Genomic DNA, 17,311 nt, shown 5'->3' on the forward strand with positions numbered 1-17,311 from the left:
CCTCCCAAAGTGCTGGGATTACAGGCTTGAGCCACCGCGCCCGGCCCTTTTGTGCTTCTTAACTAGCTGGGCATTCCACAGCACCACTGTTGATGTCATCTATGATGTCATGAGGGCGGCGGCCATCAACATTACAGCCCACAGACTGGGTAGTCCCCAGGTTCTCTTTAATGGTTCCAGAGAGTTCTCTGGCTAAAGATCGGTGCCGCATCTGTCGAGCAATGTTGACAATCTCGTCGAAAGTGATATTCCTACTGTGTTTAATGTTTTTCTGTTTCTTTCTGTCTCTTGGTGGTTCCTTGAGGGCTTTGATGATCAGGGCAGAGGCAGAAGGCACCACCTCAATCCGTGCCTGTCTGTTCTGAACGGTCAGTTTCACTGTAATCCTCAGGCCCTTCCAGTCACCTGTTGCCTTGGCAATGTCATCACCAACCTTTTTTGGAGACAGACCCAGGGGGCCGATCTTGGGGCAAGTGCAGAAGTGGCACCAACTTCACCCCCAGTGCACCTCAGATATACGACTTTGATCTTGTTGGGGTCAAACTTTGGCGGCATGGTGGAGGCGGCTGGTGTCGGATGAACCCGGATTCGGGAAGACGGAAGAAAGTTGTACCTTGGCCTCCTCCGAGACGAAAGCCAAAAGACTTTTTTTTTCTTTTTTTTTGAGACAGGGTTTTGTTCTGTCATCCAGTGACAGTCACTGTGATCATGGCTCACTGCAGGCTCAAGCAATTCTCCCACCTCAGCCAGCCTCCTGAGTAGTTGAGACAACAGACATGCGCTACCATGTCCACTAATATTTTTGGTTTTGTAGTTTTTATTTGAGAAATGGAGTCTTACTATGTTGCCAAGGCTTATTTTTCTTATTCCTTTATGAAGTTATTTGTATATTAAAGAAATAAGCCTTTTCTAGTATTTAAATAATTCCATTTGTCATTTGATTTTAGTAGTTTTTAAGCATACCAAAAATAACAAATTTTATCTTGTCAAATTCATCAATCTCCTTAAGCTTAGACATGTATCTAAGCTTAACAAACCTCCCAGAGATTTTTAAACAATTCTCACATATTTCTTTTAAGTAATTTCATAATCCCATTTAAAAAATTACATTTTGGTATATTTGAAATATACGTTGGTATCAAGAGTGAGTAGAGGTGAAATATTTATAGATGAATGATATGATGTAAAGATCTGCTTCAAAAGAACCTAGTAAAGGTGAAACAAGATTTGTCATGAGTTGACAAGTGCTAAAACTGAGTGATGTGTATATGAAAGTTCATTTTACTTTTTGCTCTCATTCTGCACATTTGAAATTTTCTAATTACAGAGTTAAGAAAAAAACAGTAATTTTTTTCCAGGTAAGAAAAAAAATGCCTCTTTACAGTGACAAATTCTAGACCAGTGGTCCCCAACCTTTTTGGCACCAGGGGCCAGTTTCTTGGAAGACAATTTCTCCATGGAGGGGGCTGGAAGGGTGGGAGATGGGGATGGTTATAGGATGAAACTGTTCTACCACAGATCATCAAGCATTAGAGTTTCATAATGAGCTGGCAGCCTAGATCCCTCACATGTACAGTTCACAATAGGGTTTGCAGTCCTATGAGAATCTCATGCCATTGCTGATCTGACAGGGGATGGAGTTCAGGCGGTGATGTTCGCCCACCATTCACCTACTGTCGTATGGCCCAGTTCCTGACAGGCCATAGGTGATTACCAGTCCATGACCCAGGGGTTGGGGGCTGCTGTTCTAAACAGTTGACCCAACCACCCATTCATTGGATAGTCTGTTTTATCTCCAATGATCTAAAAGGCCACCTCCACCATAAGCAAAATTCTAGTATTTATCTAAGTCTACTTATGGAAGGTACTATTCCATTTCCACTGCTCTGCCTATTAATACACAAGTACCAAAATATTTTCTTTAACACTGTTCTTTTTTTTTCTTTAATATTACTTTGATAATATTTTAAAATATCTTAAGTTTTAATATTCTATCCAGGTTAGGATTTTAACAAAAAGAAAATAACCTCAAAGTTCACAGTGGCCTCTATTATTCCAAATAGCAAAGTCATAATAAAAATAAACTTACATTTATATAGTTCGCATTGATGTAGTCTTCATTACCTTTTAAAATGACCCGTGTGGCATCATCTAAAACATTTAAAAGAAACAATGTTTTAACAAAGTTATGTTTAAAAGATTAAATTTAACAGAGACAATAAGATACTTACAAGGAGAAATATCTCTGTATCTATTTTTGGAAATATTCTGAGGTAATTTGGCACAAGACATTGTCATTCCAGGTTTTTTCCGATAAAGTTGCTAAAAAAAAAAAAAAAAAAAGGGAACCATTCCAACAAAAGCCATAAACAATTTCTGTTTTGTTTTCCAGACTTGTTTCTATACTAACAGGAAGCAGATTTTTTTCCCTTTGACTAGCTCATCTATACAATGATATTCCATAGGCTAGTAGAGTACTGAACCAGATTTACAAATCCGAATTCTTCAGTTTCTGATATAAATTATGTGTCATATTTTGAAAAGTGGTAAAAAACTAGTGAAACCAATTCTGCTTAGAGCAGAAGCACCCGAAGTTGTGAGTAGCAAATCTGCAGAAAACATTTAACTTTCATTTAGTTTGGAGGTGTTTACAGTATATGAACTAAGAACTTTTGAACAAAAACTAACATATATATCCTAAATGTTTTATAGTTAAACACTTATCTATAACATCTATGTCAGAGCAAAAAATATTAATGATGGTCATGTCTAAAAACACATTAAGAACAATCCAGGGAGCCTAGCATGGTTGTGCATGCCTGTAATTCCAGCTACTTGAGGGCTAAGGCAGGAGGATTGTTTGAATTAAGAGTTCGAGATCAGCCTAGGCAATATAGTGAGACCCCTTTCTCAAAAACAAACAGTAACAACAACAAAAAATTCGGGTTTACTAATTTAAACAAATTAATTTCATATAGTCTGAATAAAACATTTCAAAATCTACTGTGTGCTCGTGGCTCAAAATGCATATTATAAGCACTGAAGCAGCATTCTAGTTCTCTGGATATAATGATCTGTCTGAAAGTTTTGTTTTTTTCCAGTTTTCAAGATTGCACTGACAAAAAATAAACAAAGATTAAATATGACACGGTATAAACTTCAAAAATAAGTTATTTTCCTTTAGCTCAGGATTTTAAAGTCTATAATAGCCTATCCTCATCTGCCACTTTTCAAAAAAACAGCTATTCAACTATAGAAAATAATTTAGTTTGATGACATATGTATAAAATTTCCTTATCCCTTTTTAAAAAGATATATTCTATTTATATAACCATAGCTAGTATTTTGGGAGCAATTTTTAAAAGTTGGCATTTTGGAACTCTTTATGTCAAACATTACTCAAAATATCATTTTCGTTTAGAAATTATAAAGCTTAGGTTAGGTACTTAGGAAACCATGAAACTAGTTAGAAAAAAATCAGCAAAATGCTTTTTATATATAATGATATTACTTACATCAAATTGTGTCAGGACTGTTCCAGTGATAAGCCCCTCAGCTAGCTGAATCATTGACTCCCGCAGGGAATGGTCATCCTGATGCACACTATCTAGTGGAGCTTTTTCAGGAATATACTGGAAATCTGGCTCATTTTCTAGCTTTTCTTCCACTACATCATATACAGCTAAAAAAAAAAAACAAAACAAAACAAAAAAAAACAAACCCCAAAACGTATGGAAATCTTAATGAATTCACGATAGGAATTTATCAGATACACTGTATAATGTTTTGTTCAAAAAATAATTCATTTATGAAGAATTACACCAGATCTGAGTCTGGTGTCACTATGGGGGGACAGAAAGTAGTTGTGGAGTTGAAGAGGTTTGCTGTACCTTTGGAGGAAAGAAGTGTTCTTGGCTACATGGCTGAAAATGTCGGTAACTTGAAGAGATAATAAGAAAGAGAAGAGCTGTTGAGAAGCAGCTGTGAATAATTTGGAGGGACCTAGGGCAAGAGTATAAATAGAGGCCTATACACCATATGTCTAACTATGAGAAGTTACAACAAATTGAACACAGTGCTAAACAAAATATACTTCATCCTCTTTCTGTGATGTATCTACAAAACAACCTGGGAAGTCAGACTTCAAATTAGAATTCTAAGCCAGAATTCATGTTCATGGTAACGTGAGGAGAATTGGACCCTAGATCCTAGGCCTATATTCCACCGTATTTCTTTTCCCACTCTCAGTTCCATTTTTTAACATAGGGGCCTATAAACATGTATGCAAAGATCCCAGCCCACATGCAAGCTATGTCTACACCTCTCCCTCTATAAACTGTAGCCTCTTAGCCACCTGCTGGGTTGGGATACACATACCATGTGAACCAACCTTGAGAGAATGGATGTGAGGAAAATACCCATAAGATCTAGAAAGGCTCAGGGTTATCTGGACCCAGAAATGAGGTTTGAAAAAAGTGGTACAGAAAAGGAAGGGAGGTTATAGCTTGGCATGTCCTTTTGGTCTTATAAAATCATGACTCCACTGGGAGAAGAATGAGAGCCAAAGCAGGGCCTTCTAAAATATGGAGCCAAGGTAGGGGCCTCCTTTACCCTTGCCTAAGAGATCTGGTTCCTCCTTGAATATGTATACATTTTTTAGAAAAATAAATTTCTGAAATGAAGGATGAAAACACAAAAAGGTATAACAACATTTTGCCTAAGAAGAAATAAGAATTATAGGGGAAAAGATCAGAAAAACAAAAACATATTCTTAGAAACATAGTTTTAAATTTTAATTATATGTTACTTAAAGTAAAAACGGACATGATAGACCTACAATGAAAGTAGATGCACATCTGGCTCCACATTTTGACTATAAAACAATTTAGAAAGATCTTTTGCAAGAATTAGACCCTAGGTGGGTTCCTCTCCTACTTTAAAGCAAAAGGATGAGATTTGGAATTGCAAAAAGGCTGGGTCTTTGGCATCACATGGATTTTTGTTCATATTCTGGTTGAATCTGTGAGCAAGTAACTGAATGTCTTGGTGTCAAAGTATCTTCAACTCTAGAATGGGGATAATTCATCTATCTCACTGGATGTCTGTGAGGATTAAATGAAAATACACAAAAGAGCCTAGGTGCATAGAAAGCTTTAATAACTATTAGCTAATATTATTGAATTCTTTAGGATCGATTATCAAGAGAAAACAGAATACAATAAATACAGAAAAAATAATATTATTCCTGGTTTAAAATTTAAGTAGCTGTATGTGACAGAAAATGCCTAATGACTCACCTAAGTATCAGGTCTAAATGAACAAGTTCCTTGAAAAGTCAAAATAGAATGTTCTGTTGAAGTCCTTTTAATCTTCCTAGAAAGCCAATGCTAGACCATGAATGGAAAAGAACACAAAGTGGAGAAGATAAAATGAAAACGCCTATTTGTGAACATGAGGTAAAAAGAGGATTGTTTTGTTTTGTTTGTTTATAAAAAATAAATATCCTTGCAAAATTTTGCAAGGTTGGGTGTAGTGGTGACAAATAGAATTTGAATGGTATTTTACTTTTCTGTAGTACATATTCAACAAGTGGTAATATGGCATTAACAGTAATTATTCTGTGGCTAAAATTATAATTAACAGCAAATTATACAGAACAAAACCAGAAGAGTATGTCTAATCCTGGGATATTAGACATATAAAACTTTTTTCTTAGAGGAGATTGACAAGAGTTTTGAGGGAACTCTAAACAATGCCATATGAACACTGGCTGAAGACCCTAGGACTGTTAAACTGGATAAAGGGAGGAGGGTTTCTGGGAAAATTAGCTGCTGTCAAAAAAAAAAAAAAAACTGAAGGAAGAGGGGTTAAACTTATAATGCATAGCATAAAGTGATAGAATTAGGAGCAGGACTGAAGAAAGATGGACTTTTAGTTCAATTTATAGTTTGAGGTAACCAAAGATGGAATGACCTGATTCAGGAGCCACCAAGTGCTCTATATTGGTAGGATGTTCTTGACGTGGTAGAGGAAATTCAAGCAATTAGCAAAGGAGCTAGAGCTTGTGGTGTTCAAGGTGTCTCCAAACCTGGAAATCTATAACTATGAATTAACAAGTCAGCTGTCCAGGTCAGGAGATAACATGATTAGGCTAGTAGATATATACTGAAAACACAGACAATATTTTAAAAACACTTCAACTATAGCTTGTTATGGCATTTTCTAAAAGTGGAACAGAGTTCAAATTTACTCATTCATTCAACTAGTTTTTATTGAGTACTAGTACTATGACTACTACTATTTAGGGGAAATGGGAGGCCATTTTAGCTATGATAGTCAGGAGAGAAAGCCCTTCTGAAGATGACATCTGAGCAGAGACCTGAATGAAGTATAGGTATGTCATAACGAAATCAAGAAAAGTAAGTTAGCAGAGGGAACAGCAAGGACCAAAACCCTAATAAGTGGATTAGATTGGAACATTTGAGGAACTGCAAGAAAGCTAGTGTAGAATAGTGGAAAGTAAGCAAGGCTGAGTAGGAGACCAAGGGGTGGGTGGCAAAGAACTTGAATTCTGCTCCACATGTCAATGGAAGCCACTGTGCTTGGAGCAGGAAACTTAGGTGACTTATGTTTTATATCAGAAATCTGGCTGCTGTGTTCAGCTATAAACAGTAATAAATTATGATAAATATCTGGTACTATATAAAGTACTCACCATTAGGTCGAACTAGAAGCATGAGTTCCCCAGAATGCCTCTCACAACTAGCTTTAATAAACAGCACAACCTGATCATGAGTATGTTCTGTGATGTCCCGACCATTGATCAGTACAACTTGGTCCCCTTCATTCAATCTAGGGACACAGAGGTCAGCCTGTAATGTAATATAGATAGGGTTTCAGATTGGCATGCAACTTTCTGAAAGTAGAGCACAGGATTTTATTTTTATAGACCCTATAGCAGGAAAACTAAACTACATATAGAAAAGCATCTATTCTTTTATTCAACTATTTTTAAAATGTAGAAATCGAGCTTTGCCAGAGAGATAATATTTTTGTTCCTTCTTCATTCAACAATTTCTTTCCTGGTGACCTGTTATATATAGACATACAAATAATACTGATGATTTACAGGTACATACACACAAGTAGCCCTAACTTTATACTGTCTAGATACATACAAATTTCAGATACCATGGCTTAGTTAAATAACAGCAGTCTCCCAACAATATAATTCAAATTTTAGTTACCACAGTGTATTTACTGTGAATAACTGAAAAAAGTACAAACCTTGTGAATAGCTCTTCAATAAAAAAAACACTACTATAAATAATAGACACCCATCATAATGTGGCCAGTCACATCAGTTCTTCCAAAGTCTGCTGGTCATCTGACAATGCACATCTGTTTTCAGTTGAAGTATAGACAGGAAAGCATGTAGTTGGGCTGCTTCCTAGTCTCCCAGAGATAAACCCATCTTGAAATGAATAACCTAAATCTAAAGAGGAAATTGGCCACAAAAGATGAAAGTGCAGCAAAGTGATTAATGCTGGAGGTGAGGTTTGAATTGACCATAAAGAGTCAGAGAAGCAATAGGCGACCATGGGCTTGTTAACACTACTGTTTTTCAAGAGACTCTAGATATGCAGCCAAAGGAACTTTTGGAGATACTTTACAACATCAAAAGTTCAAAGGACAAAACGTTGAAAGCAAATCAAGTAGATAGGATTATGGCAATTTGCCAAGGCAAGAAAGGATGCTCACTTCGTGTTCTAAGCTGTACCACAGGGAAGGGGCAAGCACCATTCAAACTACTCATGATGAGTTTTCACAAGAAAATAAAACATTTAAATTCTCAGTGTGTTTCTAATGTTTTGAATTACAGGATGCAAAAATCCATATTAGCTTTACTATTTTTTTTCATTTCTTTTTACCTTTATAAGAGACAGTAAGGGAAATTCTTAACATTTTGACAATAAATTTAAAGGTCATGGGAACAACTATAATTTTTCCCATTAATCATTAAGATCCTGCATGATTTCATCTTGTATGGTCATTTTCATAGTCTTGCACTATAGTGCAAAGTAAGAAGACAAAACAGTAATTAAGGTAGAAGAGACAAAAGAAATAGAAATATGAACAGCATGTTCTAGGAACACAGCAATGAAAACATATGAGACAGAAGTTTGAAGAATGATACGCTAGGCTGAAAAGGAAATGATGGGGTTGGATTTTACAAAAAAGTTGTGGTAAAGGCATAAAGAAATAAAAGCACAACTATTAAAATTCATTACCATACAAAGTCAATAAAATCCAATAAGGTATTGTCATCAGTAGAAAGAACATTGGTCTAGAAGTTACTCTGCTGCTTCTGAAATGTGTGACGTTAGACATCTGAAGTTCCGGAAACGCAACAGATATCTAACCTGATTATTTCTTAGAGTTGTTATGAAGGTAAGGATGAGATAATTCAACCCAAAGTTTTAAAATCTGGACTATCCAAATTTAGAGTTATGCTCATTCTCTCAAGTTGCTTTTTTGTCTACTTATGTAGTGAAGTAGATGGTAGACATTCATATATTCCCTCTGTGCACTAGCAGTGTGATGCTTTTGTATACCAATTAGTTCCAAGTTTTTATAAATGTCTGTGAGATACCTGAAGTATGGTGAACTGGGAGCCAATGGTACTGGGGAAAATGTAGTAATGGGCTAATGCAGACAGAGCTTTCCCTCACATTAATTTGTGCATGGTGTGGTTGACAGAAAAAAAAGAGGTAGTCTATGTGTTAAAGAGGATAGCTACGAATCTCTTACTATGTCCATTATCACTAACGGGAACTCCCTTACAAATATGCCTTTGGTCAGATGTTATAATTTTTAATTTGCATTTCATTCTGATCTGACAAGTCTAAATAAACTGTGTGTGTGTTGTGTGTCTATATATATACTCACACAGAGCAAGATCCTGTCTTGCCCAAATATGTATGTTCGAGGGTCTTGTGTGTGTGTGTGTGTGTGTGTGTGTGTGTGTGTGTGTGTGTGTGTATTTCAGACAGGATCTTGCTATATATTTGAGACAGGGTCTTGCTCTGTTGCTTAGACTGGAGTGTTGTGGTATGATCACAGCTCACTGCAGCCTTAATCTCCTGAGCTCAAGTGATCTTCTCACTTCAGCAACTGGAGTAGCTGGCACCATGTGCGTGTGCCACCACATCTGGCTAATTTTTAACATTTTTTTTTTGGTAGAAACAAGGTTTCACTATGTTGCCCAGGATATTCTTAAACTCCTGAGCTCAAGCAATCCTCCCACCTCGACCTCCCAAAGTGCGAAGAATACAGGTATGAGCATCACGCCTGGCCAATAAATTGTATGTTAAAATGAGTTTTGCTGGAGCAACAGCTTTTGGTTAAGATTATCAAACAGGAAGAGAAACATAACTTTAATTGGGAGTTATTTTATCCATTTCAGAAGGTGTCCAATATAAAAAAATGACAATATTTGAACTCCATAAATATGTACAACTATTATGTATTAAAAAAAAAATAGAAACCTTTTTCTTTTCCCCAAATGGCCTAAACTGTGGTTTCCAATTAGAAGATTGTGGTGGTCTCTAAATTAATAAAATAATATAAAAATAATAAATTCGCATTGTTTTAATTTCTCCCCAGTAGAATGACTATGTTTTAATTTGTTCTAAACTTCAGCCAATACTTATGGAACATAGTTCTACAAGGCAGAAGGGAAAAATTACCAACAATATGTATAGATTAAAAAGAGAACTTACAAGTCTTAGAATTCTGTTTGGAAATGAATATATTTATGGAATATTCTCTGAATCCTTGACTTAATTGAAACCTATCCATATTCATTGCTCAGAAAAATGAATACTTCTTTTTGTGTGTGACTCATTGACTATTACAACTGCCATGTAAATAAAGAAATGTATATTACCTTTTCTAATTCATTGTCATGATCCAGAAAATTAAAAAAAGAATATAGATCTGTAATTCCATTAGCCAGATGTAAGATCGTTAACCTTTTTAGCATGTTTTCAGAATTCTTCTATGTATGTAATATTTTAATAAACTGGATCAAACATATTTGTGAAATTATAACATGTATTTTTCCATAAGGCCATCTTATGGATGTATTTCCATATTTATATAGAGTTATGCTATTATCTCAATGGATACAAAAGCAACATATAGTGTTTCCCCAACTCTAATGATTAACATTCTGATTTTTCATTTTAAACTGTTATAAATTATGCCATAATTAATATCCTCATATAAGTATTATTTGTTCCCTAGTCCACATTTGATTATTTTCCATTTTAAACTGTTATAAACCATACAAGTAATATCCTTGTATAAATATTCTTTGTTCTCTAGTCCAATTATTTAATCAGGGGAAAATCCTAAATGTGAAATTGTCCAGCCAAATGATATATAATTGCTTTTTTTTTAAGTTGTAAATTTCCATTTTTAGCAAAGTTGTAAATCATACCACTAAAAGAGCTGTCCTGGTCTATAAGATTGTTAAGAAACCATTTGTGTTTCTCCATGTTACCTCCCCATCCCTAGAGGAAACTTTTTTCAACACTTTAGCTATACCTTTCTGTATTTACCTCTGCATCTCAAACATCTCCCTATTATTTTTCTTTTCTGTTTTAGACATTATTAACTTTCTACATGATAGATGATAATTCATCAATCCTTCATCCCTTTATCTGCTGTCCCAATCATATTCTTATTTCACATCAAATGCATATAAAATAATTTTGGATTATTTCTACCATCTTTGTCCCCATCTTTTACATACATATTAATAGTATGTCCCCAGGAGTCATTTTATACATAATAACCCTGGTCTTGTTCCCCAACCACAATGGATGTTTTTCAAATGGGGAAATATGATCCACGCTGACTCCGTTAAGGGTTTACCTCTCAGGAGTTCATTATTTAGACTGAGAGGTCACTGTGGTGGATTGAGGATCACAACAGCAGTAGGTAGTTGTACAATTTCTATTTAGTGGAGACTTAGGAGTTACAATCTGCGGTGTGTGTGTGTGTGTGTGTGTGTGTGTGTGTGTGTGTGTTAGTTGTGTTACAAAACTCTGCTTGAAGCTGCTACTAAGTACATTGTTTTTACTTAGACTGGAGTATTTATCTGGAGTGGCTTGAGAGATAGGCTGATTCAGTGTACAAATTCATTTGCACTGAAAGAGAGGAATCAAACAATCACATAAAAAGAAACAGATGAAAAGCAGAAAGTCTTGATGATTTTTAAAGTTCTTTGTAGAGGCAGACTGCATCTGTGCTCTTTAGTTTTGTGTGACACCTCAATAGCTATCGGATGTATTTATATTTAAATAAGCTATTTTGTGTTTATGCTCATGCCAGGGGTATTCCATGAGTATCCTGTCATTTTTGCAAAAAAACAAGGTCCTTAAAAACCAGAACCAAAACCACGTATCATGATATCCTTAATCAATCTCAACTGTAATTTTCAAACCAACTTTGAGGTTGCTGCAAAGCACCAAAAAAAGCAAAGCTGGCCTCTTTCTCTTAGGCTGCTGGTTCATACCTTTCCTAGGACAGAGAGAAATTAAATGATAAAGGGTGCTTGAAGATCATTTAGGTAAGAAAAAGCTAAGTAAACAGTGTAGACAACAAAAATGGGAATTTGAAAGCAGTATTTGCTATATAAAACAATAATAAAGATGATGTACCTACAACTAATTAAGAATTGTCCTATGATGAACAGAAAGTTCATGATTGTGCAAGCTGAATGATGAGTAACAGGAGATTCATCATAATGGATATACATGTTTTCTCTACTTTTGTTTAGAATGTTCACATTTTAAAATTTTAAAAATTGTCTTTATAGTATCATTTCCATTTGAAGTAAAATTTTAAAGGAGTACGTAAACAAGTGTAATGTACTTAAATTACTCTAATAAAATATAAACAAGCAAACAAAAACCCCCACAAAACTATACCTGTCTATATTTTGTTGTTTAAGAGGGTTATTTTGATAGAATTTTTTAATGCTTTAGAAGCACTGAAGGTCATAAATAGCTTCTTTATAAAAACAGGGATTTAAAATACTTATAGAAAAAGTGAAAACGAATTTTCCAGTGACTTAAAGAGATTCAGCCAACATTTGACACTTGATAAATAAAATAAATGAAATTATTTCCTTTATTTAAACTAATAACAATTATAAAATAGGTATATATTCTTGACAACAGGATTTATTTGAAAAATTTGGATAACTCACAGGTGTTCCTGGTGCTACTCGAGACACAATCACAGGCATCTTCTGATCATATCCTCCCTTAAAAAAGACAGTAAGTCAAATGTTAGTCAAATATTACCAAAATAAGAACATCTTAATTTAAAAACTGAGTATAAAATAAATTCCAGATTACCTTTACGTTGAATCCAAACCTTCCATTTTCATCAGGTTTCATTTTGATTAGGACAAGATTATCATGCGGAATACCACCATTAGGCTTAAAAAGACAAAATTAAGTAACTTGTAATCTTGTTCACTTAAAATCTATCCTTAATACTTTTTGTAACTACAGTTTGCAAAAAATCATAATTGTAATGAAAATTTTAGTTCAGGAGAGTAAATTTCTTTGACTAATAACTTGCAGTTAGCCCAACCAGATACATTCTCTCATGCATTCTTGCCACCACATGCTAGACTATTAAAGTGACAAGAGGTACAGAGACCATGTCTGTATTAATTGCTATTATCTGTAGAACCTGGCTCACAGCAGGCCAGGTTCATATATATATGAGTACACAGCAAGTGCTCACAAGTATTACATTAATTCAAATGAGACTTCCTCTGTTGCTTGATATATGTGATTTTAAAAACCAGCTTTATTGAGATATAATTCATATATCATACACTTCACCTATTTAAAGTGTGTATTTCCATAATTTTTACTCTTGTCACAGAGGTGTACAAACATCACTATTATCTAATTTTAGACTATTTTTATCAACTCCAAAAGAAATCTTGTATCCATTAGCAGTCATTCCCCATTTCCCCACCTGACATCCTCCAAAGCCTAGTTAACCATGAATCTATTTACTGTTTCTTGATAGATCTGTTTTGGACATTTCACATATATGAAATCACATGACACATGGCTATTTGTCACAGGCTTCTTTCATGCAGTATGCCTGCTCTTTGAAGGAAAGAATCTTACTAGTTCTTATCAGAGATGATCTCTTCTAGGAGTCTTCCCTTAACCCACAGCTTATTTAATTATATACTCTGTGCACTCCATGATCACTTCTAATTATAGAACTTATATCGAGTTACATCATGGCACAATTCATGACCAAAGAATATAATGAGAAAGAGAAAGTAGTGTAATACAACTTACAACTAAAAAAATGCCACAATACAAAAGAAATTTCATTTAGGATTTTAAAGATTCAAAGAAAAATGAGAATGTCTGAAGAAGCTACTTACAGTGGGTTTTTCAGGAGAAGATGGAATATCAAATGTTTCATTAATATGACCTTCTAGATCTTGTTGTGAATGTGAATAATGAATTTGATTCCAACTGTTTTTCTTTGATTGTTTGGGTGGTAAAGCTGGAGGCTTCCCATCTCCAGGGGTCTCTTGTGATCTAGACAATAAAACAAAGTTGGAAGTTGTTTCAGACCTTAGTTTTTAAAAGTTAGGGTCAAGCAACCCACATATATACAATGTCTAGTAGCAGACAGGCTCTAAATACCATGTTTATTTGTAAGTGCCATTTTTAAATAAAAAATTTCCTAACTTTGAATTAATAAATCTAATTTCCTACTTTATCAAATTTGTAAACAATTATATAATAAAATATATTTTAAAGATATTCCTGTGAAGATACCTATTAATCTACTATAACATAGTAAACACCTTTCAAAAAAAATTTTCAGGTTTTCAGAGGAGTCATGGGTGGCAGGAATAAGGCAGGCAAGAAAATCCAGAACTGATAATTGGGTAGTTCCACAGATAAAATAACAATTCCCATCTAAATAACTCAAGAGATTGGCCTAATCTATTTAGAAATAAAATGCAATTCATGGAAGTAATGAATTCAATGACGTGGTAAGGATTGGAAATCTGAGTAAGTGTTAAGATCATCACCAGAGACAAAACTGGTTGAGATATTGTCAGAATATACAATTTAAGGTGAGAAAACAAAATCCAATTAACATTAGAGAACATAAGCCTCAATTTGTGGCAACAGGAATAGATAAAAAGAGCTAAATATGATAAAGGTAACTTCAGGGCAGAATTTCTGCCTTTTAACAACCGTAATGTGTATAACAACATTACTTGTGAGCTTTCCACAAAGGCCAAAAGTGGAAATTTGTGGTTCAACTTGTATCTTAAGAAGTATGAATCCATGGAAGTTGTACATTTGGGAGAAGTAAAAGAATAAACAGGTAAGGGGAAAATTGTTCTTCATAAGAACACTGACCACTACTGGAGTTATTATTAGATAAAAGAATTACTGTCTTACTGCCTAAGGACAGGTATGAGAGATGACAGCTACTGTGTCAAGCCACATGGCTGCTGATGTGGCACTCAAGCACGCATTTTACACCTAGTATCTACTCTTCTGTTGACTGATGAGACACTTAACATCCAAGCTATAAGGTCTGGAGACCGGCAAATTCTTAAAAACAATAGTATTTCTAAGCACGCACACACTCAGAAAAATCTGCCAAGTATAAGAGAATGAAGAGACATCATGTAATCGGGAGAATGATCAGGCAGTATAGTGAAACACAGGCCTATAAGAAATAACAGCTGGTACCCTCAAGGAAGAGAACTATAATTTTCAAAGAAGGCCAGCATTTACTAACAGGTAGTTTAGACAGGAGTAGGGAAATATAAACTAAAGAAAGAAGTAGGGATGAGAGTTGTAACTGGAGACATACAAGTGGAGGAAATCATCTGGCTTTAAAGAGAGCTGGAAAAGATCTGATTTAGGAAAGTGAAAAACAAACGCAATCCTGAAGGGATTATTTTTGTTACTTTTAAAAAAGAAAAATGAACAACCCTTGAAAATCATGATTTTTTTTTTTAAATGGTAAAGGCACAACTGTACATAGGAATCTGTCACAGAAACATAAAATTTATTCCAATATAAGACTAGAAAACAAAAACTACATTCTTCTTAGACACTAATACAAATGTGCCAGAAATGATAGTTCTTTTAAAAACTCTTATTTTCCAGACTGGCCAACATAGCAAGATACCATCTTTACAAAAAAAATTTTTTAAAAATTAGCCAGGCAAGGTGGTATGCACCTGTAGTCACAGCTACTCAGGATGCTGAAATGGAAGGATCATTTAAGCATTGCAGTTTGAGGCTGCGGTGAGCTATAATTGTGCCACTATACCCCAGCCTGGAAGACAGAGTGAGATCCTGTCTCTTTAAGAAAAAAACAAACTTCTTATTTTCTAAGTTGTACATCAAGAGATCATTTCTCAGCTACTGTTATTCTAATCTTCAATAGGCATTTAACCCAACATGTACTGTATTTATATTACATTAGATACAGATAAAATTCTGATTCAAAATTCAGGCTTCTTGACATTTGGCTGCTTTACTCTGATAATGACACTGTTTGAAAGTAAATGCCATTTTAGGTTGATTACTAATTAGTGTACAAGGCAGTTTAAAAATAAAAAGTGCATGTAAACTATCAGAGATATGATTAATACATAAGAATAGAACTGACAATGTCATGCGATTTTATCAGTAGGAATCTATTCCAGAATAAGCCTCCCAGTGACCTGAGATTCTTGGTTTCAACCAAACTCAAGGTCTCTGCCCTTAGCTCCCAAGTGCAAGTGATAGAACCTTTAGTCAGAGGTGAATGGCAGGTAAGCATACTGAAGCTACACGGATCTGTAATTAGTCTTGATGTCATAAATACAGCATCTAATATGGTGCATTCTCTAGGTCCCCATGGCTTGGTATCTCCTTCTATTCAAACCTTCTTTGATTTTTTTTTTAATTTCCTTCTCATAAAATAGCCTAGTATTTGAAGAGTTCATAATATATTGCTAGACTTGATCAAGGCTGGAATGGGAATTGGGGACAATTGAGTTGTAGATGGAAATCATCAGTGCCAGTAGCTGACAGGGGTAGAGGAAAGGCAAAGCTTTGAAGACTAAGCAAAAGAAATTGATGAGGTATGAACAAAGCTGTGGGGATTCATTGGATAAGACTAGAATGGAATAGTCCAGGAAAGAATGGCTCAGGAAAATGGATTTAACACTTGAGGATGGCCAGGCACAGTGGCTCACACCCATAATCCCAGCACTTTGGGAGGCTGGGGCAGGTGGATCACTTGAGCCCAGGAGTTCAAGACCAGCTTGTGCAACATGGTGCAGCCTTGTCTCCACAAGAAATACAAAAATTAGCTGGGCATGGTGGTGTGTTCCTGTAGTCTCAGCTACTTCGGAGGCTGAGGTGGGAGGATTACCTGAGCCCAGGAAGTCAAGGCTACAGTGAGTCGTGATTACATCACTGCACTCCAGCCTAGGCAACAGAGTAAGACCCTGTCCCTAAACAAACAAACAAATAAACAAAAAGCCACCTGTGGATCATGAAGTCTGCCTAAAGTATCTTGTGATTAGGGATGTAAGAATCAAGTTGAGAATCTGGAGAATTCCTCACTGTGTTCAACCAGATTCTCATACTTCAAATATCCAGACAAACTGTTGATAATATATTAAAAGTTTTCAGGATAAATCCCAAGAGCGTAACTAATAAAATCTATATAATGATTACATGCTTACAGCAACTCTTTGAGGTAGATATTATTATTATCCTGTTTTTTTTTTTTTTTTAAACGGGTGAGGAAACTGAGGCTTAATGAAATAAAATAACTCACCAAGGGTCACCTAATTAGAAGTAGTTGAACCACGTTTTAAACCTAGTCTGAATCTAGAGCTTGTGCTAGTAACCACTATGATATATGGTTACATCTCAAAGAAAATAACTGCAAAAAGGAGGAATGTTATTTTAAATCAGAGGTTTCCAAACTTTTTGTAGCAGTGGAATCTTTTCTTTAAAAAAAATTTCTCAGAATCCAATTTATAAAATAGATAAATGCTAATAAGCACCCCTACCTGTCAGTATTTGAGGCCTCAACAGAACTCCTAGAACTCTTGCTATATTGTCCAGGCTGAGGGGCAGTGACTATCCATAGGCGCCATCATGGAGCACTACATCCTCAAACTGCTGGGCTCTAGCAATCCTTCTGCCTCAGTCTCCTG

The 17,311-nt window shown here is 35.2% G+C and overlaps 1 protein-coding gene and 1 pseudogene across 3 annotated transcripts in view; both read right to left on the bottom strand.

Annotated features, from left to right (window-relative positions):
- PTPN4 (protein tyrosine phosphatase non-receptor type 4) overlaps positions 1–17,311 on the bottom strand; it is a 219,813-nt gene that overhangs the window by 26,094 nt on the left and 176,408 nt on the right. For both annotated transcript variants that reach the window (XM_032250629.1, XM_032250628.1), the window contains 7 exons: positions 13,496–13,655; positions 12,432–12,515; positions 12,281–12,337; positions 6,716–6,872; positions 3,516–3,682; positions 2,232–2,322; positions 2,090–2,151 (listed from right to left, as the gene is read on the bottom strand). In XM_032250629.1, coding sequence (XP_032106520.1) covers positions 2,090–2,151; positions 2,232–2,322; positions 3,516–3,682; positions 6,716–6,872; positions 12,281–12,337; positions 12,432–12,515; positions 13,496–13,655 — 778 coding nt within the window. The remainder of the gene's footprint in view (positions 1–2,089; positions 2,152–2,231; positions 2,323–3,515; positions 3,683–6,715; positions 6,873–12,280; positions 12,338–12,431; positions 12,516–13,495; positions 13,656–17,311) is intronic.
- On the bottom strand, positions 56–2,079 carry LOC116531739 (annotated as a pseudogene). Its single transcript, XR_004260557.1, has one exon. The product of XR_004260557.1 is annotated as a 60S ribosomal protein L12 pseudogene (transcript).

Source organism: Sapajus apella, unplaced genomic scaffold, assembly GCF_009761245.1.
Source record: "Sapajus apella isolate SASKATOON/1434 unplaced genomic scaffold, GSC_monkey_1.0 scaffold72, whole genome shotgun sequence".
NCBI classification, from domain to species: Eukaryota; Metazoa; Chordata; class Mammalia; order Primates; family Cebidae; genus Sapajus; species Sapajus apella.